Consider the following 25,176-nt stretch of genomic DNA (forward strand, 5'->3'; position numbering starts at 1 on the left):
CTTAATTAGAATAGTCACAAAATTATAAACTAAAAATATGAATATATAATTCATCATTATATAAACGAATGTAAAGTATAAAATGATATTTTAAAAGATATATCACTTGATTATTTTTGGTTTAGGCTCATTTGATTTTTCGTACAAAGCTTTGGCCAGGTCACTCTGTCTGCCAGGTCAAAAGTTTGAACACGTTTTTACTCCCACACCCATTCTCGGATCACGTTGCACAATTTGTTTTCATACCAACAAGGAAAATTAATCCTGGTGACTAAACTAGCGCCCCTATCGATATCAGATATTGCTCATCACCCCTTCCCCCCACTCACGGTTCTATGTACTGACCCCCCACCCAGACGACACAGCCGTTCCCCTCCTATCCCCCCCCCCTCACAACGGGGCACGGTTCTATGTACTGACCCCCCCCCCACCCAGACGATAAAGCCGTTCCCCTCGTACCTCCCCACCCACCACACACACGGAAACTCGCCCAAACCCGAGAAAGATGCATTCATTTCACATAAGCTATCATTTTCCTTTCCACTTCCTTAAAAATTATCAGATTTGAGAAATAAAATAAAAAAGAAACATAAATGCTGTCTGGGAAGGGAAGGGGGGGGGGTATAAGGTGCGGATATATGCGTGGATGAGTATAGAAAGAGAGCGTCATCTATGGACTGGGGCAGGGGCGGAGTGAAAGTGTAGCTCTCCATCTTCCCCGTATTCTTCGTTGTATCATTCTTTTTCACTTGCATCGATGCGGCCCCGCGTTTATTAGCGTCAACGTGGTCCGGCGTCCGGTAATTACGAGCTATGACAGAGCTGCATCAAACTGTTCCCTAGCCCCAGCGCTGTCCCTCCCCTACCTCCGGTCTTTGCTCTCGGGTCATAGAATCAATCAATGCCTGAAGATATTTAGATACATTGCGATATAAATACCGAGATATGTATTCAATCACCATCTTCTTGTGCCTTTTTTTCTATGAATTCTATTACATCTGAATGTCTTCGGTAAAGGCTTGACTCTGGCGTTAATTAATCGGCAGATTACATATCATCGCTTGGAAGAAGAGGTCATGGGAATATATTAGACGATGACAGTGTATCTTTGTGTAGAGTATTGAGGTCCTGCCCATTATATTGTTTTTAGGTCCATTCCATTAATAGCTCCATTCGGCTTACTTGTATTGAAGTATTTTCAAGCACGTTGAAGACCAGTGATGCCCCAATGTCCAAAGTCGTCTAGTGACGCGATGCAATATTAACCCCCCCCCTCTCCCCCCCCCCCCCACCGTAGTAACTCTACCCACGGTGCATAATGAAGCCATCAATGCTCAGTTCCATTTGGAATCGACCAGTTTTTTTTTTTTGCGGTGACATTGTTTTATTGGTTTTACATGTTTCGGTTGTTCCTTCAGAATTGAAGATTCTTGCCTAAAAACCTTTAGGAATGGCGGCAGCCAGTGTTTGAACTAGAGCCATTGAGACATCAGTTCAAAGCGCGTGCCACACGACTAAGCAGCCTTACATACATGCGTGTCGGAAACGTCTAGGGCTCAAAGCCAAACAAGTTTTAAAATCACTGTTGTAGACATTACACAATCAATGTGAACTCGTTAGGAAGCAGGTCTTATGATTGGAGTTATGGTTTGTAAATTTATTGTTGTGTAATATGTACGTGACCCAATCAAGATCCCAAATAGAATTGTGATTTGGAAATTTCACAATGAAAGTAGCACCATACTAGCGAAGTGTTGAGATCTCGTTGACATTCGTCAAGCAATCAAAGACATCAAGAGAGTAAAAGAAGAGAAAACGATATAAAGAAATGTTGTGGCGATGCCATGAAACCTAAAGAAATACATCAGAAACTGAATCAGGAGAAGCTAGGTAGAGATTTTGAAATAATTAGAAAAAAAAAATATGTGGATGACGTCATCACTATTGCCAACTAAATAGTTCAACTTACTTTGAGCTACAATCGAGACATTGGAATTCTACTGTGCTAGTGCACACAAATTATTATATCGTTTAAAAAATACGTCTCTTATCAAAACATCCTTATTCTGTGCACCGGATTCTCCAAAACGTTTTCTATTTCTGGCTTGCCTCCATGTTTAAATGAGTTTGAATTTCAAACAATTTGAAGATTTCTTCCTCTCTCATAACTTCATAACTGCTATTAGAGCATGGAATGGGTTGCCTGAGCTAGCCAGGAAAACCAGTGACTTGGCAGAATTTAAGTCATTGGTTAATATGCATGACTGAATGCATGACGCGTAGGACGTAATCATCTTCTTTTTTGAAGTAACGTAGGTATTATATATAACTTTGTTCTTGTATTCCATGACCAGGTCGTGGCTTAGACACACTTCGAAGTATTTACTACAGGAGCATTACTAGACTGAACAATGCTCCTCCTGATTGTTATATTTCATCTATATCTATTGACAATGAGATGTAAATATTTGATAATAAAAGTCAAGCTGATGTGTTTAAAAAAAAGAGAAATTTCAATACACATTCACGACCCCTATCACTTATGACCAACAAAACATGTCACCTCACTGTGACCTCCGCTGCCTGCTCATCATGACTCTAGACTCCAGACAAGCTTGATGAGTTTCAAAATGAGTTGGACAAAATATTTACGAGTTCGCCTGCAGCCGTGCTAGAGCTGGAGAGTTAAATCACTGCTAATTATGCATTAATAGAATGGGACGCCAAGAAAGCAAGATAAAAAAAATGTTCTTAAAATATTAAACAAAAATAGTTGTACATCATAATTAGCTGGGACTGCAGGAGCATTCATTATTATTTGTATAACAAGTTTACGCACACGACAAAGTTTCCCTTTTAAAACTATAGGTCTGAAGGGCAGATTATGAAAAGTTCATCTATTTCTAAAGCCAACATTTAACAAAGAGCTACATGTTGAACACGCATCCATTAATGTTTGAATTGTTTATTACGGTTTTGAAAAAAAAAAAAGATCTAATGACAGATACTTTTCGGAAACAAAATAAATTTTGAAATGATAGCTTAAACAATTATAAAAAAAAAAAAGCTCACTTTAAAAATGCACATCTTTCCGTCCTTTATCTCTCTTTTTTTTTTCTCTTCTTCTTCAATTTTGATACCTCTATTGGTTTGTTTGTTTTACATGTCCAAACCTCCCGCAGGACGACGGGGGATGGGTACGGGCAGGGTTTGAACCGGGACCATCGATAAGTACGAACGACAGTCCACCGCGCAAACCTCAACTACAACAGACATCCTCGTGGTGACATCTTATTCTGTTCAGCCCACACAATCAAACCATCCACCCACCTTTACCTCATGGTTACACCTGAAACACACACGCACACTCCCTAACATGGAGTCTAAACTAAAAAGTTAAATTATAAGTGAGTGTGCAGATTTCCTGCTTCCACTCTTGTGTCCTGCCCAAGACACACCAGCCCCAGCACAGCTGACTTGTCCTATACATAGAATATGATGTGACATGAAGCATTCAGTAGGCGGGGTGCAGGGGGTCAAGCCATCCTCAGGGTAACATTACCACACCGCCAGCCAACTCTTCCATGTATTATTCAATAATAGTGTCACTTCCCAGAATTCCACTTTGCACCTTTTCGATACCAAGAGACTTGCTTAATTCCTGTTTCAACAGAAATGATTAGCAATACTTTCAAATAATCATTTGATATAAAACTACATTACATTACCTAGTCTTTTTTTAAATTCATTTTTAAATATAATCTTTTTTGCTGATTATTCTGTGAGAAGATTTGTCAATTTTTCGTTTTCAAGGTTAAGCTACATAATATAAAAAAGTCGTCCATATATATATATATAAAGTAATGTTCCGCTTTCAGACCTCGTGGTCAACTTTTTCTGTGGCCTAAGATTAACGAGTGTGTCAAGTAGCCAGTACAACGACCCATTTGAGCTGGTTGGACTCAGAGGCGCCCAAAGATCCTGAAATTAAAAATCCCAGTATTCACCTGAATTCGAACCCCAGACCCCGGTTCAGCAGCCAAGCGCTTTGCCGCTCAGACAACGCGCCTCTTGTCGTCCATATATGCAGAGATCAAAATCCTCAGCACTTTTAACTCATCACCAGAAACTTTGCAATGTAATGGGGCTGTCCCAGTGTTTGCTTCAAGTTCTAGAGTCTCTTTCTAATACTTTATTTTACAGACATCGGAAATCGTTCGTTCCGTTTCTTTTATAAACAGTTTAAAACAAAAAACGATTCAGACTTTTAGAGCGTACAGTGGCATGCGCACACACACAGTAGTAAAAAAAAAGGATCACTAAATTGCTGAGCTTTTAAATATATAGAGATTTTTTTTTTCTGTGGATGGCGTGTGAAGTGGAATTCTCATCGCTCCTGTATCCCATTCTGTTGGATGAAAAAATAGGGTTACATTTAACTCGCCCTAAAACTAGAGCTACATCTACAGGGAAATGTTGCCTCAGACAGCGTATTGCCCAAATAACGTCGTTAGATCTACTTACGGGAGATAACCCGTGCCACTAGTTAGGAAGTAGTTATTGAACTTGTAATGATTTCTAACCACTCCGAAATTGTTTTTCTTTTCTTTTTTTACTTCCCCTAACATCTTCAAGAAAATAATGATCTCTTAAAAAACTTTGTGTGTGTGTGTGTATCATCACCCTCCCCTCCATCATGCTATTCCTTTTACTCCCCCCCTCCCTCCTTTCGTTTCCTTGAAATTTCCCTCCGAATCTAAACATGCGACACTAGAGAGAATGATTCCATGTATTCTTAGAAGTGCCACAATGCTCTTTCGTTTTCGTCCCTTAGTCCTCTTTGGGCTTCCTCTCTCCCTCTCTGTCTCTTCTCCCTCACCCCCCCTCCTATCTGAGGGACTTTATCGCATCCAGCAAAGGGGTCTGAGTTCGGAAATCATAAAGGAGTATTTGCTGAGAAAATGGCGTCACGAAGGGAGAGCATCGATCAAAAGCGAGTTCTCAGTGAAAACCAATTAATGTTTTGATAGTTTTATCGGGACTCGCTATGATTGCCATGTCATGCGCTGGCGCCTGCGCTTCGGTCAGGCCTGTGACCCCTTCCACCCAGAATCCACCCCTCTCCATGGTACCTCCACCCTGGCCCTTTTCTACTTGGGATTAGGTTTTCGTAGTCGTTTGATTTCGTCAGGGATGGGACCTACATGAGAGCACCTTTAAAGTAGGGGCGTGCCGTCGGGGGGTGGCTAAGTGGAGGAAGGGCGAGGGTGTCTATATGAGTGAAAAATCTCTATTATCACACTGTCATCTTCAACTAATGGGGGCCACGGGTGACGTCGCTAGAGTAGAACATATTTGCTAATTATGTCTGGGATTACCAGAAATGGAATCATGTCATTTGGTGTATCTTATTGTGCGTGCATGGGCCGGTGGGATGTAAAACAGGATCGAAATGTAGACTAGAAACACAGACCTTACAGTAACTATGTTAAAACTAGTTTGAATGCAGACGTGAACCACGGAAAGAAGAGTTATCTCAACCCAAACTTGTTTTGCTTTATTTTACGTGTTTCGGATGTGCCTTCAGATTTGAAGATAGTTTTATCCTGGCCCAAACCTTACGCAGGACGACGGGCTTTGGCAGTGGGCAGGATGTGAACTCTGGAACATCGAGACCATCCGAACGACATACCACACGATTGATATTAAGTAAATGCTGAATCATTAGGGATAGCGGAACTATTGAAACAAGAATTCTTTACTTTTATTTTGAGTTGTCACAATATTAGCTTACTCTTTCTTCATGGATGGAAATGTTAACGAGAAAATGCTAGAAAATACTTTAAAAAAAACAACAACAACAAAGCTTATACAAAGTGTAGTTGTATCAATTAGTTAGGATCAGTCATGTAGTTTAATATGTAATAAATCTAGAATCTAGACTAACAATAATAAATCTGTGAGATTAATTATATTTTTACCAATTTTTAGCTTAGCTTTCTTAATACGCTATGATCCTATCACTTGTCTGAACCATTTGGGAAAGAGATGAGGAAAGAAAGAAAGTTTATTTTGGTAATATTACCGTGATCGCTTTTTAAATGCATTTATTGAAAAAAAGGATTCTAACCTCCTCAACTATCTTCTTCGCTATGTAATGACAGCAGTAGCAGAGAAGTGCTTATGAAAATAGAAGATTTTATAGTTATCTATTACTAGTTTCAAAATGTAAAGCAAATCATAAAAGGGACGAATTAAACTTTTACCACCATATCATTCAAGTACAATTTCTTTCCTTATTTCGAGATACCAGACAAAATAATTAATGACCAATAGTTAATTAACTAATTGGTTAACTTTTTTTTTTATTGATTCTTAAATTTAGGTAAAGAAATAAGTTCAAAATTTCAGAGATAGGGTGTGGGAGAAATAATGTCTACAAACCTTTTACCAGACAGACAGACAAACAGAGTGACTTAATATAAGTTTTATAAAAAGGGGGAAGTTAAAAGTTAGTAGAAAAAAAAAATCCGTCATTTATTTCATTCGCTAATAATGCGAATATCGATGGTTCGATCTCCATATTGGGGAATTTTTGTTCCTCTCTATAGTTTCATGAGCAATAAAATAATGTTTAGTTATTAATTGAAAATAAATTAGATTTTTTTTTAAATTTATAATTTAATTAAAATACATTAATAAAAATATGAGTGAGGTTTAAAGTAGATGCGCATATGATAGTGTAGCCTACAAAGTCATGCTAAAATGGAAAATGGGTGAAATTACCCAACAAGGATTTTGACCATACATACAGGCAAAGTGAGCTGATATAAGCTCGGTAATAAAAATATTTTTTAGTGGAAGTTTTCATCCATTATTTTTTTTTTTTTTGGGGGGGGGGGCGTTAGCTTTCGATTAAATGTACTAATTATTACGTGGTGTCTTAGTTCCTAGCCACTAACTTTGCGTCCTGATTGCTCTATGATACTTACCTTAGCTACCCAGTTCTCATTCAATGTCCCACACACAAAAGCTTCTATCAACTCACTTCGCCTGTCTGGTCCACATTTTGTACATCAACTCACTTCGTCTGACTGGTCCACATTTTGTACATCAACTCACTTCGCCTGTCTGGTCCACATTTTGTACATCAACTCACTTCGCCTGTCTGGTCCACATTTTGTACATCAACTCACTTCGCCTGTCTGGTCCACATTTTGTACATCAACTCACTTCGCCTGTCTGGTCCACATTTTGTACATCAACTCACTTCGCCTGTCTGGTCCACATTTTGTACATCAACTCACTTCGTCTGACTGGTCCACATTTTGTACATCAACTCACTTCGTCTGACTGGTCCACATTTTGTACATCAACTCACTTCGTCTGACTGGCCCACATTTTGTACATCAACTCACTTCGCCTGTCTGGTCCACATTTTGTACATCAACTCACTTCGTCTGACTGGTCCACATTTTGTACATCAACTCACTTCGTCTGACTGGTCCACATTTTGTACATCAACTCACTTCGTCTGACTGGTCCACATTTTGTACATCAACTCACTTCGTCTGACTGGTCCACATTTTGTACATCAACTCACTTCGTCCGACTGGTCCACATTTTGTACATCAACTCACTTCGTCTGACTGGTCCACATTTTGTACATCAACTCACTTCGTCTGACTGGTCCACATTTTGTACATCAACTCACTTCGTCTGACTGGTCCAAATTTTGTACATCAACTCACTTCGTCTGACTGGTCCACATTTTGTACATCAACTCACTTCGTCTGACTGGTCCACATTTTGTACATCAACTCACTTCGTCTGACTGGTCCACATTTTGTACATCAACTCACTTCGTCTGACTGGTCCACATTTTGTACATCAACTCACTTCGTCTGACTGGTCCACATTTCGTACATCAACTCACTTCGCCTGTCTGGTCCACATTTTGTACATCAACTCACTTCGTCTGTCTGGTCCACACTTTGTACATCAACTCACTTCGCCTGTCTGGTCCACATTTTGTACATCAACTCACTTCGTCTGTCTGGTCCACATTTTTACATCAACTCACTTCGCCTGTCTGGTCCACATTTTGTACATCAACTCACTTCGTCTGTCTGGTCCACATTTTGTACATCAACTCACTTCGCCTGTCTGGTCCACATTTTGTACATCAACTCACTTCGTCTGTCTGGTCCACATTTTGTACATCAACTCACTTCGTCTGACTGGTCCACATTTTGTACATCAACTCAACCGTCTGACTGGTCCACATTTTGTACATCAACTCAATCGTCTGACTGGTCCACATTTTGTACATCAACTCAATCGTCTGACTGGTCCACATTTTGTACATCAACTCAATCGACTGACTGGTCCACATTTTGTACTCGTTACTTTCTCTCACTTCCCTCTGTCGGAACAAGTTGAAACTTTGTGCAATTATTCAGTGTCCCTAACAAAATATGAATTAATCGATTTTAATTCTCCTTCGTTCTTTAGTGGTAATTAATTAATTTGTTTGATATAGAACAATGGAAATAAATTTTACAGTATTGAGAGAAATGGCTGTGGATTTGCAGTTCTTTCCCTTCTTTGATCTCTTTTTTTAAATTTATATTTATATATTTTTTACATTTTCTTTTGCCTTTTCTAATAAGATATAGGCTGCATCTATTGTTATCTCATGGCTAAATAAAATAAGAGATAGAAGCTAAGAGAAAATAGAGGAAGGGGGGAGGAGGTCTTCAGAGAATATCTCCTCTTTGAAGTTGGCGAGAAGCGTTCTCTAGAAGTGTGTGTTAGAGTGTGTGTGTGTTTGTGAGAGAGAGAGAGAGAGACATCGATAAAACAGCATTGAGTCCAGGGATCTGTTCTAGTGATACGTCACATTAGCCATTTTAAATTCAGTATAAACCTTTAAGTGGTGCCTTCCAGGAGTCTGCATAAGTAGACGTGTTGAAAATAAAAGGGGTGTTTATGTATTTTTTAAGGTAACTGACTTCATGAAAACCAAGTGCAGTTGATAAGAATATCTTACTGCTTCCTACTCACTTAGTATAGGTACTCTCAGTATTGACATTGTTTTACTGCTACAAAGGTGAGCTTTATGTTAGAGTTAACTTTCTTCAATAAAACGTTTAAATATACACAAAAAAGCATGTCATAAATTAAATGTTTCTACAATCAGCTATTTCCTTCTCTTTCCTTTGTCAGTTACAAGTAAAAAGTAAACAAGTAAAGTAAAAAGTAAACAAGTAAAGTAAAAAGTAAACAAGTAAAGTAAAAAGTAAACAAGTAAAGTAAAAAGTAGTAGGATAGCTGCCTGGTAGTGTGGTGTGCGCTCTGGACTTTTGTTCCGATGCTCCAAGATTCGAACAACACACGCCGTTCTAATCTTAAAGTTCTGAATGCCACCCGAAACATGTCCAAGAAAACAAAGTACTTCATTGTAAATATATAAAATACATTTCAGCAGTTCCAAAGATTTGGTTCACGGCGTTGGAGTCGGACAAGCTCAAGTCAGTAGATTCTATCCCTGGTTGACATTTTTAATCAGAAATAAAAAGAAGGAGAAAAAAACCCAGACATATTCATAAAAACCTCTGCATTTAATCATGTCATTAGACTCAATAGTTAATGTCATTTTCATGCTTTCAGTATTTTGTAAGAGAAAAAAAAATCTGAAATATTAGAACATTTTTCTAGTAACTCTTAGTACTTGTGGGGCATGTGTTGAGAACTGAGAACCTCTATAGAGGAGAGAACGGAGAGAGACTCAGTGGTGTAAGAACTAACGGAACGTCACATCCAGGGAAAATTAATGGAGAGGCAAGTCGCTAATGTGAAGCAAGGGGACATTACTCTGGTGTGACGCCCAGGGGCAGCACTCGATAAAACAGAAGCAAGGCAGAGCAAGAGAAGGAGAGTGAGAGAGAGAGAGAGAGAGAGAGTTAAATTATAACTGTATACATGAAACTCAACGAATAATTCCTATACACACAACATTACAAAGACAAAACAAAACATATCTAGTTGAACAAATAGTGATTTGAACAAACATTTTAATATGAACCTAACGTTGTTTCGTCTCGCTGACCAGGAGACAAGTGTTTTAAGACTAGTAGATGTATAGACTGCATAGAGCTAGGTGAACCTGTCGTGAGCAGAGTGTACCATCAGGTCAGAACTAGTTTGGGATATTCCTCCAGATTTGAAGATTATTATATCCTAGACCAAACCTCCCGCAAGCTGTCGCGGAATGGCGGAAGACATGGTTCGAACGACAATTCACCTCGCATACCAAACGACCAAGCAGCCCATGACTCTCCTTTCTCTTTCTCCCTCTCTCTTTCTCCCTCTCTCTTTCTCCCTCTCTCTTTCTCGCTCTCTCTCTCTCTCTCTCTCCCTCTCTCGTATATAGATCTAGTTTTTTTTTTGTTTGTTTATGCTTTGAGAAAAACAACAAGGAAAGCTGGTAATTGTTGTGGTCTAGCTCCCTGTCCCCCCCCCCTTTTTATCAATTTCCACATTCTGTCTTTTCTGTTAGTGCCAAATATGAATTTCGATTACCTGGACTCCTAGAAGGTTAAAATGATATACAATGTTAAGAAGTATATGGATAGTGAAATAATACATTTTTAGCTTACAATTACTATTGCTCATTAAAAAAAAAACTTACAAAATTTTTCAGGCGCCCTGTGTTCTAGTTTGTGTAGCCTTTAAGGTAATCCTGGACTGCTATTCACATTTTTAACTTGTATTACTCTTGATCAAACGCGCTCTTTCATTCTATCTGAAGCTATTGTATATTTCAGTTCCACTTCTTTCTTTCCTCTTGGTTATAGGCCTCTATCTCCATCCTCTACGGTACTTGTTCTCTGTCCTTCTCTCTCTCTCTCTCTCTTTCTGTTTAACTTTCTCTTTCCTTCTCTCTCTCTTACTCTCACGCTCACATTTACAAACCCTCGATTCCTCATTGCGATCCGAAATAAAAAAGAAAAATATTTCTGGTTGCCCGGTAGGAAAAGGGACATCACCCTTTAACCGCGGAAGACGCTTGTAACGAGCGTGTAGTTTGCCTCCCTTGGCACAAGCAACTTATCGAGGCTAGAGATCTACTCGAAAGCCATTTTGTGACAAGAATACAAGTTGATCTGAGGCCGGGGAAGATGAAAAGCGCTTTTAGATGGAAATCTCTTTCGCAAGTTGGAGTGAATGTTCATGTCGTTGTCAATATAAACAAAAAAAATGTAATGATATCTATACCTTAAAATCACATCAGTAGTGGTCCATTCAAAAACATTAACTAGGCCATTATAAACATATCTCATAAATGAAAATATGCATAAATAATGAAGCCCTCTATTATAGCAGTACAAAATAAAATTATACAGCTGTTGGCATACTGTGCACAGTGTATGGCTATACTCCAAAACATACAAGAGTATAAGATCTTATAGTTTCTTATCACTCCAATTTACTTACTGAGATGTTCGTATTCAATAGTGTAGCAAGGAGAGGGCGGGTTGGGCAGGGGCCCAGAGCACTTGGGGACACCAAAATGGCTAGAAAAAGACTTCATAATAAAATATCCTAGAGTTCGTTAACTTTCTATGTACGTTTTGTACTGCTGGCTGTCACTGTTCTTATGCAGTAGGAATTACGTACAGAATTGTGAGACAGGGGGCAGGACCGGAGTTAGATTTGATAATGCCTCTTTTTTTCCTTAGATATTTAACATAAGGCAATTTTCCTTTTCTCTTTCTTAAAAGTGATTGAATATATCACTGGAACCCTTTTTTTTTTGAGGGGGCCCCCAAGCAATAGCTTTTGTTGCCTATAGGTAACTCCAGCACTGAATGGGAGCGCCAGAAGGTCTCGCTGTCCCGGGCTCCTGTCACCCTCGGTACGCCACCATTCATATGTCAAAGATACATCAAATTATTCATGTTAATAAAAGTAATTTAATGTGTAAATTAGTTATATGTTGTTGTTTTTTCTGGCTAATTCAGATGTTTGTACTGGCATATCGAAAGAAAAATATGTTTTTATCCTAAGTAGCACACTGGTATCCATTGCCTTATTTAGACTTTAAAAGGCCCTAAGCTATTAGAGAGGCCATTTTGAGCTTTTGATAAGTCCAGATATTATATGTAAGGCTTGTCCAATGTGAGGCTCCAGTTTGTTTCATTTTGTTCCAGCTTGCCTCTGATTTTAATAAGACCTTTTTTTATGAACAATTTTTCTTATTGTTTATTCTTAAGCATGTGATATTAATTTGGCCTATCAACACCTCCTCTCTCTCTCTCCATAGAGCCGCCTTCGATCATTGACTACCTTTCTACACCCAACGCCATCAGTGTCCGTGAACACGTGACTGTTGAGCTGGTCTGCAATGTCACGGGCTTACCTCCACCTACAGTCTCCTGGAATAGAGTATCCACTGGTCAGTGGCCCGAGCAAGGTCCAGCAGGAGCCAGAACACGTACGTTGTTTCTTCCTTAGTCATAAGTCAATTAAGTGCATAAGGGCACCAGTGCAAGTGCATCAGGGCACCAGTGCAAGTGCATCAGGGCACCGGTGCAAGTGCATCAGGGCACCAGTGCCGATCTTAGGCTAAGGCAAACTAGGCAGCCGCATTATGACTCTGGGTTTACTAGTCTAACTTTGTTTCTACAACGGAAATAGCGATATAGGACAGGTTTTAATGGCTTGCCTGACTAGGGCCTCCAATTATGCAAGGCCGGCCCTGATGTCATAGTAGACGAAATACCGGTATGGTATGAGTCCAACCGACTTTAATGGTTACCTGACATTAGTTGGGGCAAAGTAAAGGCGGTTGGTCTTTATGCTGGCCACATGGCACTCTCATTAACCGTAGGCCACAGAAACATATTACCTTCACATAATCTGCCCTATAGATCGCAAGATCTGAAAGTAGTACTTTACTTTTTACAAAGCAAACATCAACTCAGACTATTTTTCTCCCACACCCAATATTGGATCAAGTTGAAATTTCGCAAAGTTATATCTTGTACCTGACAAAACAAGAATCCATATTTTTTAAATATTAGATAATTAACTATTGGTAATTAATTATTTTGTTAGGTATCGAACAAAGGAAAGAAATTGTTCTTGACAGATGTGGTGGTATAAGCTGAATTTGTCCCCTTTATACTTTGAGTAGAGAGACGTCGCCTAAAAGTTCGAAACTAACTATAGATGACTAAAAAACATTCTATTTTCATAAGCCCTTCACTATAACAGTAGTTTGTGTGTTTGCTTGAGGATGGCTTGAGCACACGAGTTCGAATTCAAGTAGTACAACTTTTGAATTGAATTAAATGCTTTTAACATTGACACTGATACACCTTCTTTCTCTCTCTCCATCCCCCTTTCCAACTGGTCTAGGCAAGTGATAGGATCATAGCGCAGTGAGAAAGCTAAAATCATGAAATTGCTCCAGACAAAAACAATCGTTAAAAATAATATCCGATCGCGCAAATTTATTATTGTTAGTTTAATTTTAAAGAGGCCATCTCTGCTGACTAGATCGAAGGCCTTTGTCAGGTCAATGAACGCAATATACAAAGGCATCCTTTGTTCTTTACACTTTTCCTGAAGTTGGCTGATAGAGAAAATCATGTCAATCGTGGATCTCCCTGAGCGAAAGCCGCATTGTGATTCTGGATAGACTCGATCAGCGAGTTTTTGTAGCCTGGGAAGTATCCCTCGAGCAAAGACTTTGCCTACAATACTTAGGAGGGAGATTCCCCTGTAATTGTTGCAGTCGCTTCTGTCACCTTTGTTCTTATACAGTGTAACGATTTTAGCATCCCGCAGGTCTTGTGGCACACACACACAAGAGGAACTTCAGTCACTAATGTCCCGCTTCTCTCAGGCCTGTAAAGAATATGGCTTAACTATTAGCACGAAGAAAACAAATGTTATGGGACCACCTGCTACAGCACCACCCTCTATCCTCATAGACGATAACAAGCTGGACGCCGTAAATAAATTCTGCTATCTGGGATCCACAATTCAAGCTGACCTGTCTCTAGAAGAGAAGATAAAAAAAACGCATAGGGAAGGCTGCCTCGACCTTCGCTACACTCAGGCCAAGAGTTTGGGAAAACCAGAAGCTCACTACAGTGACCAAAATTGAAGTCTACAAGGCATGCGTCATGAGTACACTACTGTATGGCAGTGAATCATGGACCATCTACGCAAAGCAAGAGAGAAAACTAAACTCATTCCATTTGCGATGTCTCTGTAGGATCTTGAAAATCACATGGAAAAGCTCTTAAAAATCATATCTCCATTTCGTAAAATACGCTCGTATAAGTTTATGATAAGCGCAGGCATTAAAAAAAGACACTGATGACAGGTTGACAAATATAAAAGTACCTTATAGCCTAAAAGTTCGTTGCACCTGGAAATGGTTCTTAATACCACCACTTCGGTCAAGTACAATTTCTTTCCCTTGTTTGAGATACTAAACATAATAATTAATTAACAATAATTAATTAACTAATTGTTTTTTTTAAATTGATTCTTGTGTTGTCCGGTAAAAGAAATAATTTTGCTAAATTTCAGGTGTCGGAGAAATAATATGTACAAACTTTTTCCCAGACAGACAGACAGACAGACTGAGTTGAACAAAGCTTTGTAAAAAAAAAGCGAGTAACGTGTGGTCTTGTGATCGTGCAGACTTATGGTCGTACGTTGATGTGTGGCCGTCTAGACATGTGGCCGTGTGCAGACTTATGGTCGTACGTTGATGTGTGGCCGTCTAGACATGTGGCCGTGTGCAGACTTATGGTCGTACGTTGATGTGTGGCCGTCTAGACATGTGGCCGTGTGCAGACTTATGGTCGTACGTTGATGTGTGGCCGTCTAGACATGTGGCCGTGTGCAGACTTATGGTCGTACGTTGATGTGTGGCCGTCTAGACATGTGGCCGTGTGCAGACTTATGGTCGTACGTTGATGTGTGGCCGTCTAGACATGTGGCCGTGTGCAGACTTATGGTCGTACGTTGATGTGTGGCCGTCTAGACATGTGGCCGTGTGCAGACTTATGGTCGTACGTTGATGTGTGGCCGTCTAGACATGTGGCCGTGTGCAGACTTATGGTCGTACGTTGATGTGTGGCCGTCTAGACATGTGGCCGTGTGCAGACTTATGGTCGTACGTTGATGTGTGGCCGTCTAGACATGTGGCCGTGTGCAGACTTATGGTCGTACGTTGATGTGTGGCCGTCTAGACATGTGGCCGTGTGCAGACTTATGGTCGTACGTTGATGTGTGGCCGTCTAGACATGTGGCCGTGTGCAGACTTATGGTCGTACGTTGATGTGTGGCCGTCTAGACATGTGGCCGTGTGCAGACTTATGGTCGTACGTTGATGTGTGGCCGTCTAGACATGTGGCCGTGTGCAGACTTATGGTCGTACGTTGATGTGTGGCCGTCTAGACATGTGGCCGTGTGCAGACTTATGGTCGTACGTTGATGTGTGGCCGTCTAGACATGTGGCCGTGTGCAGACTTATGGTCGTACGTTGATGTGTGGCCGTCTAGACATGTGGCCGTGTGCAGACTTATGGTCGTACGTTGATGTGTGGCCGTCTAGACATGTGGCCGTGTGCAGACTTATGGTCGTACGTTGATGTGTGGCCGTCTAGACATGTGGTCTTGTGCAGACTTATGGTCGTACGTTGATGTGTGGCCGTCTAGACATGTGGTCTTGTGCAGACTTATGGTCGTACGTTGATGTGTGGCCGTCTAGACATGTGGCCGTGTGCAGACTTATGGTCGTACGTTGATGTGTGGCCGTCTAGACATGTGGCCGTGTGCAGACTTATGGTCGTACGTTGATGTGTGGCCGTCTAGACATGTGGCCGTGTGCTTTAAACTATCTTTTTAGAAACGTTCGTGATTTGTGGACCTCTGATTTCAGGTATTGGCATGGATGGTGAGGTCTTGGTCATCCACAACGTTACCAGGTACTGTGATGATATCTACGAGTGTGTGGCCTTCAATGACGTCGCCCCAGTGGCCACTAGGGAGATACGTGTTCAAGTCCAGTGTAGGTTTGGTAGTTCTCACATTGTACACAATACACAACCATTAGAATGTGATACACAATACTCTAACTCTAACTCAGTACACTAGACAGTTTTAGATGCATTCAATGTAGAGACTGGAGAGAGGATTCCTCCACGAGAAAGGGGCCTACACAAAAGAGATAAAAATATATCCGAATTTCGAAGGGTCAGAAACCTGTAATTTTATTTTATAATTTTACGGCTGGCGAAAAAGTCGCAGTTTTGAAGTGTACGCTTGTACCATGCTCTGAATACGTCAATACAGCTCCGGATTTACGACAGTGCGTTTACCAAGGGGCTTACACTCCACAAACTCAAACATATACACTTTTTGAAACTAAAATATTTATATTAAAAATTATTTTCAAAAGAAAATTGAGATTCAATTGACAAGAACACTTATTTTTTCTTATAAAATATAGCATAATTTCTCGATAGAAGTCTTTTCATTCATAACTGGATCTTTATTAAAGCTTTCAAACAATTGTAGGGGCTTCCACAAAATCCTGCCCCGGGCCTCTACATACTTAAAACCGGGCTTAAGCTTCATACAACTTAACAGTGTACATTTTAAAATGTCTGACCTAAACAAATCTATGTTTGATTACACTTTCGCCATACTTAGGAATGAGGAAACTGTTTTTACAAGTTTTTTCACCGAGCACCAAATATTTGTGCAACATTAAGTTTTTCCCCAAGCACCAAATATTTGTGCAACATTAAGTGTCTCAAAAAGCACCAAATATTTGTGCAACATTAAGTGTCTCAAAAAGCACCAAATGTTTGTGCAACATTAAGTGTCTCAAAAAGCACCAAATATTTTGTGCAACATGAAGTTTCTCTCCAAGCACCAAATAATAGTCCAACATTAAGTTTCTCAAAAAGCACCAAATATTTGTGCAACATTAAGTTTCTCTCCAAGCACCAAATATTTGTGCAACATGAAGTTTCTCTCCAAGCACCAAATATTTGTGCAACATTAAGTTTCTCTCCAAGCATCAAATATTAGTGCAACATTAAGTGTCTCAAAAAGCACCAAATATTTGTGCAACATTAAGTTTCTCTCCAAGCATCAAATATTTCTGCAACATTAAGTTTCTCTCCAAGCACCAAATATTTGTGCAACATTAAGTTTCTCTCCAAGCATCAAATATTTCTGCAACATTAAGTTTCTCAAAAAGCACCAAATATTTGTGCAACATGAAGTTTCTAAAAAAGCACCAAATACTTGTGCAACAATAAGTGTCTGAGGCTATTTTATATTATACCTTGTTTTATACACGCTGATGCGTTTGACCATACAACTAAATCTATTTGCCTAAATGTGCCTAAATTTATTGTTTTACCAACAGACGCACCAGAGGTAACATTGCCTGTGAAAAAAATTGGGCAAGTGAGAGGCAAAGGCACAATTTTGGAGTGCGAGGTTGTGGCCAACCCACTTAACCTTAGCAGCTGGAAGAAGAAAGGGATCGACCTTACCAAGAACCCAAATTATTACGTGGACGCTTTCAGTGAGAAAAACAAAGTGGTGCTGAGCCTGAGGATACATGCCGTGACGGAAGAAGATTACGGGGAATATGAGTGCTATGCAGAAAACCTCATCGGGAACGATTCAGAGAAAATGATTTTGCACGGTCAGTAGCTTCCCTTTGTATGCCGGTCTATTTCCAGTTCCTTCACAGTATTAGCTGAAGTCTGCAACGGCAAGTTGTGTGTGTGTGTTACAGCATGCGTGCGTGCGTGTGGGTCTTGGGTGATGAAATATTTAGTAGAATTGGAACGTAAGTGCAAATGGGAGACGAAGTACTAGTAGTCTAAGAATGTAGGCTATTACATCATACTTGGCTAGAATCTGGTGACATGTATGGATAGTCTTATATTGAAGATGGGGTTTTATCGTAGATTTCGGAGGGGTTTTAAAATCGAAATCTTCCTTAGCTATGCTCTTAGAATTTGGGGATTGACGCAGTGGCGTAACTACGGGGGGGGGGGGAGAATTTGAAAATCCCCCCGGGCCCCCACCTGGGGGGGGGCCCAAATGGGTGTCCGAAATTTATTTGTAAATACATAAATTAATATATTTGATTGACAAATAGTGTCAACGGGTGTCTTTTTTTTTCAACATTTATGGATTAAATTTATCACAAAGTCTAAACCTAGATCTAGGTCTATCAGTACGTTGACTTTGTTGACATTTTAAAAATACTTTTTCCCACAGAAATCATTTTTTTAAGTTAGTTTTACATTTTGAACTTTGTAGACACGAATAAAACTGCATGATATACAGCGAATTCCAGGTATCTTGTTACCTTTACTAATAATAGATCTAAATGGCGAGTATTTTATGGCTACACTAATTAACCTTGAAGGAAAATTTACAAAATCGAGTATAACAGATCTAAAAGTTATTCTTAATAATGCTAAAATAGTCCATTAATCGGGTTTGGCGTCTATAATTTCAGAATTAAACTTCACACTCGAGTTATTACCCCTCTTTTCATCTTTCCTCAATCCAATGGAAACTCTCTTCTTATTTCCATCGAATCCTTTTACTTTCGCACAAAACATAAACAACCAACAATGACGTAATATCATATAATATTAGCACAGAATCTTCTTCATGCAGTGGAAAATTAAGAATTTTTTGCCTATCTTGAATTCTGGTCAAAGCTCCTGCGCCCAATTAATATAGTTCAGAAGAAACTACAAAAGTCTGGACTGCATATACGGGAAGCTGCTAAAGAAATTAGTACCCTTTCATGCTTACTGCAAAATGATGAGAAACTGACAAAAACCCAATCCATCGAAAAAGCAAAAGAAGGTAGTGAATACTATGGATTCCCTGTAATCAAAACAACCAGAAGAAAGAAAAGACTTGATGGGAAGTTGAGTTCTAAAGTAGGACTGTCAATAGAACTGCAATTCAAACGTGTTGCGACAGAAGTGCTGGACAGATTTCATATGGAGATGAAGGGCAGATTCCAAAGGCTGAAAAGAAAATGGATACCTTTGGGTTTCTTCTTGAACCAAGACACCTGTTAGATGAAGACACGCTTATGACAAACTGTGCTACTTTTCCTGTTTGTATGATGAAATAAATGGCAAATCGCTTTTTCAATGATGTCATTGATGCACGAGCACTTTTCATCAACAAACCAGTAATACAATCACCAATAGACATATTTAGGTAAAAAGGCATCAAATGGGAATTACGTGTGCTCAAACTTTCAACCTCCTCCGAATACCGCTAACTCAGGCCACTTCCATTACGTCATGTGGGAGATCATTCTCAAAGCTCAAGGTTCATCAAAAAGTATCTCAGGAGCACAATGACGCAAGAAAGGCTTATCATGGCTTTAACGTCAGTGAAGTCACAAATACTAGAAAGTATCGATGTAGTTGATGTTATAGATGTCTTTGCTGCACAGAATGCACGACGTGAAGCGATATCAATTTAGATTTGTCACTTGTGCATTATTTAACAAATAAACAACGGCAATATTCATTAAAAGAGTCTTCATGATTATTTTTTTGTTAAGTTTACTGATATACTGAACCAATTTGATTTTGGGCTTATATATTTTTGCGTACATTATCTCATGTCATATGTCGAATGTCAAAATGCAAGGGGCCCCCAAAGAAGTCAATTCTCCCGGGCCCCCAAATCCCTAGTTACGCCCCTGGATTGTCGTTTACATTTTTTTTTGTTTTGTTTTATAGAAGAGGGGGTTCTGACAGCAAAACCCTCTTGACTGCGCTGGGGCAAGTAATGGCTTAGCAGAACTCTGGACTTATGTTATTGTAACATCAAAGGAGCATTCACATCTCGTGAAAAGCCACCACTAGGATCATCGGACCACAAAACAATACAACTGCTGCCTACTTACCGTACAAAACTTAAAGAAGGAAAAATCATTCAAAAAAACGTACAAGAATGGACACAAGACAATATTCTCAAACTACAGGGATGTCTAGACTGCACTGACTGGAATTTGTTCAAAGAGACCACTTCAAATCTGGAAGAATGGGTCGACGCAGTGACAAATTACATCAAATTCTGTGAAAACATGTGTGTCAGCAGTAAGAGCATCAAGATATACCCCAACAATAAACCATGGGTCACTGCAAAAATAAAACGGGAAATAATCAAAAAGAAAAGAGCATTTATGAGTGGCGATGGACAGACAAGGAAAATAGCTCAACGAAATCTTAACGTCGTTCTTGAGGAAGGGAGGAGAAACTACCGCACCAAGCTGGAAGACACAATTAATACAAGTGACATGAGACAGGCGTGGGGCATCATGAACAAAATGGCAGGAGCACAAGTCAAATTTAAAAATAATCTTGCTACAAGAGACGAAAAAACATTGGTCAACGAGTTAAATGATTTCTATTGTCGCTTCGACACGATAGATTTTAATTATCTAAGACTCAAAGCCCTTGAGGATGTCAATGTTAACAACTGCTTAGAATTAGCGATTACTAAAGAGCAAGTTTGTAACATTTTCAAAAACGTCAACCCAATGAAAGCTGGTGGGCCTGATGGAATAAAAGGGCGAATCTTAAAAGAATGTGCTGAACAACTAGCTGAACCTTTCCAAGATATTTTTTATACTTCATTACTAAACCATGAGATACCACCTGTGTGGAAGTCATCTATAATTGTACCTGTGCCAAAGGTTTCCAAACCGAAGGAAATGAATGACTATAGACCTGTTTCACTTACTTCCATTGTGTCTAAATGTTTAGAAAAATTGGTTAAAATGTTTCTTCTGAATGATCTTTGTAATAAGTTAAACCCTTTACAATTTGCTTACCAAAAGGGTAAAGGTGTAGACGATGCCATCCTAAATATTTTAAACTGTGTCTACAAACATCTGGACTTACCGAACACTTATGTAAGATTGCTCTTTATGGATTTCTCATCAGCTTTTAACACTATACAACTTCATTTACTCATTGAAAAGATGAAAGCGTTGCAGATTAGTCCATACATAATACTATGGGCTAATGAATTTTTGACCCAGAGAGCTCAGAGGGTTAGGGTAAACAATGTTATATCTAATGAACGCATAGTTAACACAGGGGCGCCCCAGGGGGCTGTGACATCGCCATTGTGGTTCATTTTGTACACCAATGATTTTCAATCCGATAGTTCTTGTTGCTCCTTCACAAAATTCGCTGATGATGCGGCTCTTCTTGCCCTGCTCTCAGAGAGCTCAGACGTAAATGAGTATTTCAAAGAATTAGAACACATTGAGGAATACTGTAAAGATAATTTTTTATTATTAAATGTAAAAAAAAACCAAAGAAATGATAATCGATTTTTGCAGGGACAAGAAGGAAAATGATATTGTTTCTGTAGCTGGAGATACTATTGAAATTGTGCAAACCTTTAAATACCTTGGTACTATCCTAGACAATAAACTAAATTTTACTGCAAATACTGATTATATCAGCAAAAAAGGGCAGCAAAGATTACGACTACTAAGAAAACTGTCCTCGTTTAATGTTAGCGAAAAGGCCTTGGCTATGTTTTATCACGCTCACATCTGCAATATTTTAAGTTTCAATATCACTGCCTGGTATGGCAATCTAAGCATTAAAAATAAAAATAAACTTAATAGAATCCTAAATGCTGCTGGCAAAATCATTGGCAAAAAACAAACCCCATTTGGGCAGTTGTTTGAGACAAACATCTATAAAAAAGCTAACAAGATCCTCGAAATAAAGAATCACCCTTTGTGTCAGGATTTTGTGATTTTACCATCACAAAAGAGATACAAGACACCGATAGCAAAGACAAACAGACACAAACACTCTTTTGTTCCCCTGGCAATCAAATCATTAAATAAGAACAATCTGGTATAAACTTTGTCACATGTAAATTATGAGTGAGTCTGGTGTGAATGTACACTTTGGTTTCTTATAGTTATAATGTTTTTTGTTTGGTGTAATGCACAAATTGTAAGACAAATTTCCTTGTTAAATCTCACAAACAACAGTATATCTCTCGGATTTGAGGTTTATGTTCAGTTTTCAAATAGTGCACAGTTATCAGATGTGAAACAAAAAGTGTGCCTAAGAAAAAAAAAAGAAAGATAATAGAACCATGATATGAACATATGAACAAAGCCTTTACATTAAAATATCATAAATGAAATCAAGCTTACATAAACTATGTTTATGAAACCAAAAAAGGATTTAACTCTTTCTCTCCGTAACTATTTTCCACGTTTCGACGGAATCCTACATTTTGCTCATTAAAATTTCAATCCACTGTTTTGAATAAGCTTCAATAGCTTTGTCGTTTGTTATCAGAAAATGTTGTATTTGGTCTAGAATTAAAGGGAAATGCATTATCTTTTTATATAAGACAAAGTCAAGTTTATAAAATCAAACATTAATTTAATTTAATGAGGTCAAATCGACGAAGGTATCATCAATAGAAAGAGAAAGAGTTAAATGACACATTCTTTACAATAAATCTTCTCTTTCGCAATGAATACGAGACAATTAATTTCCGAGCTACATTTGCTCTTTTATAAAAAGTTTTTTTTTTTTCAATTTGTATTACTTTAAATTTGGTTAAAGTAACATGCTAGCAATGGAGGACGAGGTTTATGATAATTTATCGACGTGAAATGTTGTTTAAAATGTGTTCAGTGTATAACTAAGTGCTTCTTCCATTCTGGGCTGGGGGGGGGGGGGGGTTCAAGCTCTGCTTAAGTGTTTTAAACATCCAAAAATAAGGGGAGGGGAATGGGGGAATATCATAATCAATAATGTTTCATTTATTGTTCAACTCATCAGAGACGCCCAGACCGCTCCCTAAATCGACCACTACCACCACGGTGCGCCCTGAGATGAGCCAGAACATTGACCAGCACGATGGCGGGCAGCTTTTCAACAATGGCGAGAGCCACCATTGGGTCTCCAGCAAGTAGGACTAGCCTTATTGTTATTGTTATTAGTGTGCAATGCTATGTAATGCATTAATGTCACGAAGCGATGGTTCTCAAATGATAAGTTGGTATTTTCCATGAGCAGTTTTCGAAGTGCTCGCCTAGGATGGGAAATAAAGGAATTTTAAAAATATATATATAAAATGTTTTACATGCTTCGGATATTCCTTCAATGTTGAAGATTTCCTAGTCCTGACCTCCCGCAGAACGACGGGGGATGGCAGCGGGCATGGTATGAACCCGGGACCATTGAGACGACTGACAGTTCAGCGCACAGCCAAATGAAAAAACGAGCATAATATGAAGCTAATATTGGGGTTACTTGAGTACGGCAACCACAAGAATACAGTTATATTGATTACCAAAATAGTTGTGAAATGTGGAGGATAATACTTGTTTCAACCCATAGAATACATCCAATAATGTTGGAACTCCAAACAGAACACACCAGAATAAGACAACACGTGTTCCGGAAGCTGTAAATTGGAACTAACGAAACAAGCCCTTGCCTAGTGTCACCAGAGAAAGAGGACTATGTCCCCCAGAGCTGTATATCTTATCGAAAGGTCTAAACAAGATACTAATCCCAAAATACCGCCTTAGAACAAAAAATGTAAGGAGACTAGCATGATCCAAACCACTGCTTTGTTCTTTATGTATATAAAGTTGTTATTTGATAGCTGATGGTCCCGGGTCTTGTGGGAGGTTTGGGCTGGCTCGGATGTAATAATCTTCAAATTTGAAAAAACATCCTAAACATGTAAGCCAAACACACACGCGCGCATTCATACAGCTATTCCATTTTTTTTTAAGGAAAAAAAAAAGATAATGTCAATTTGCTGGTAGAAGTGTTATTGTTTTTTATTATTATTATTTTTTAAAATCGCGTTTACGCTTTAATTTTCATTGATGTATGTGTGTTTTTACGTAACATAACCTTCTTATATAGGCCTATCTCTAAGTAATTTGTATTAATCTTTGCAGTGAAGCGCCTGGTGACAAGGATGACACTAAGGAAAACGACAGAGGGGGCCATAGGCACTCTGATCCCAGATATAACAGCCACCAGGGGTCAAATCTTGGCAATAAAGAAGGTAACCCTTCAGTATTGGACCGCAGTGTATGTTATTAATAATTAGACCAGTGTCAGAAAAATGTATTTACTTCTTGGGACCAAGCCCGAAATACAGGTTTTGGTTGATCACTACGCCGAATTATATAACCGACACAGCCATAATCCTAACTGAAAAAGAAAGAAGGTTGAAAACCTACAAGCTAAATAAACACCAAACAGCAAATCAACAGAAGTCAGGGACACGGGAGGAGATTAACCTTCAGCTGGAAGGCTCATGACACATGTCGGTGAAAGCCAGAGTCATCTGTGTACAGTGGACACTGGGGAAACAGCTAAACGGTATCGACTTCTCTCACACAACAGCAGATGAAGGAAAAGATAAGCACCACTGCAGACAATTCAGTTAACATTGGTCTTACCATAAACAAGGGAAGGGCAATGTGTTCAAGATAAAGGCGTCCAACAACACAGCCATTACGGTTTAAGGCGAGGCACTAGAAGAGGTGAAAAGCTTCACCTATCTTGGTAGTACGACAACAATGGTGGAACAGATGCAGATGTCAGAACCCGCATTGGTAAAACCCAAGCATTCTTCCATCAGCTGAAGAACACCTTGGGATCAAGGAAAGTAAGCACCACCAAGATCAGGCTCATCAACACCATTCTTAAGCCAATACTACTTTATGGAGCAGAGACCTGGAGGACCACTATCAACACCATGAAGAAAATCTATGTATTCAATACCTTCCTCAGGAAGGGTCGTATGATCCGCTAGCAAAACAACATCTCGAGTGAGAAATTGTGAAAAGGAACAAAGCAGCAGCCCATTAAAGTAGATATCCTTCAGAGACGCCGGAGATGGATAGGCCACACCATTCGCAAGCCTGCACCCTACATTACAAGGCAAGCTCTCACCTGGATACCTCAAGGAAAGATGGAGAGGGAATGGCCCAGGATTACATGGCGCCGCGATTTGGAAGCAGAGGCCAAGCAATGGGCGAGATGTGGGAACAGTT

General features: G+C 39.3%; 1 protein-coding gene across 3 annotated transcripts in view; it reads left to right on the plus strand.

Annotated features, from left to right (window-relative positions):
- The window catches only part of LOC106065110 (lachesin-like), a 150,276-nt gene that overhangs the window by 123,098 nt on the left and 2,002 nt on the right, over positions 1-25,176 (plus strand). For 2 of the 3 annotated variants that reach the window (XM_056025067.1, XM_056025074.1), the window contains exons 5-9: positions 12,329-12,499; positions 15,970-16,098; positions 17,470-17,754; positions 22,934-23,063; positions 24,070-24,179. In XM_056025067.1, the coding sequence (XP_055881042.1) occupies positions 12,329-12,499; positions 15,970-16,098; positions 17,470-17,754; positions 22,934-23,063; positions 24,070-24,179 (825 nt within the window). The remainder of the gene's footprint in view (positions 1-12,328; positions 12,500-15,969; positions 16,099-17,469; positions 17,755-22,933; positions 23,064-24,069; positions 24,180-25,176) is intronic. The other variant, XM_056025081.1, reaches the window with a different exon arrangement.

This window comes from Biomphalaria glabrata, chromosome 1 (genome assembly GCF_947242115.1).
Source record: "Biomphalaria glabrata chromosome 1, xgBioGlab47.1, whole genome shotgun sequence".
Classification (NCBI taxonomy): Eukaryota; Metazoa; Mollusca; class Gastropoda; family Planorbidae; genus Biomphalaria; species Biomphalaria glabrata.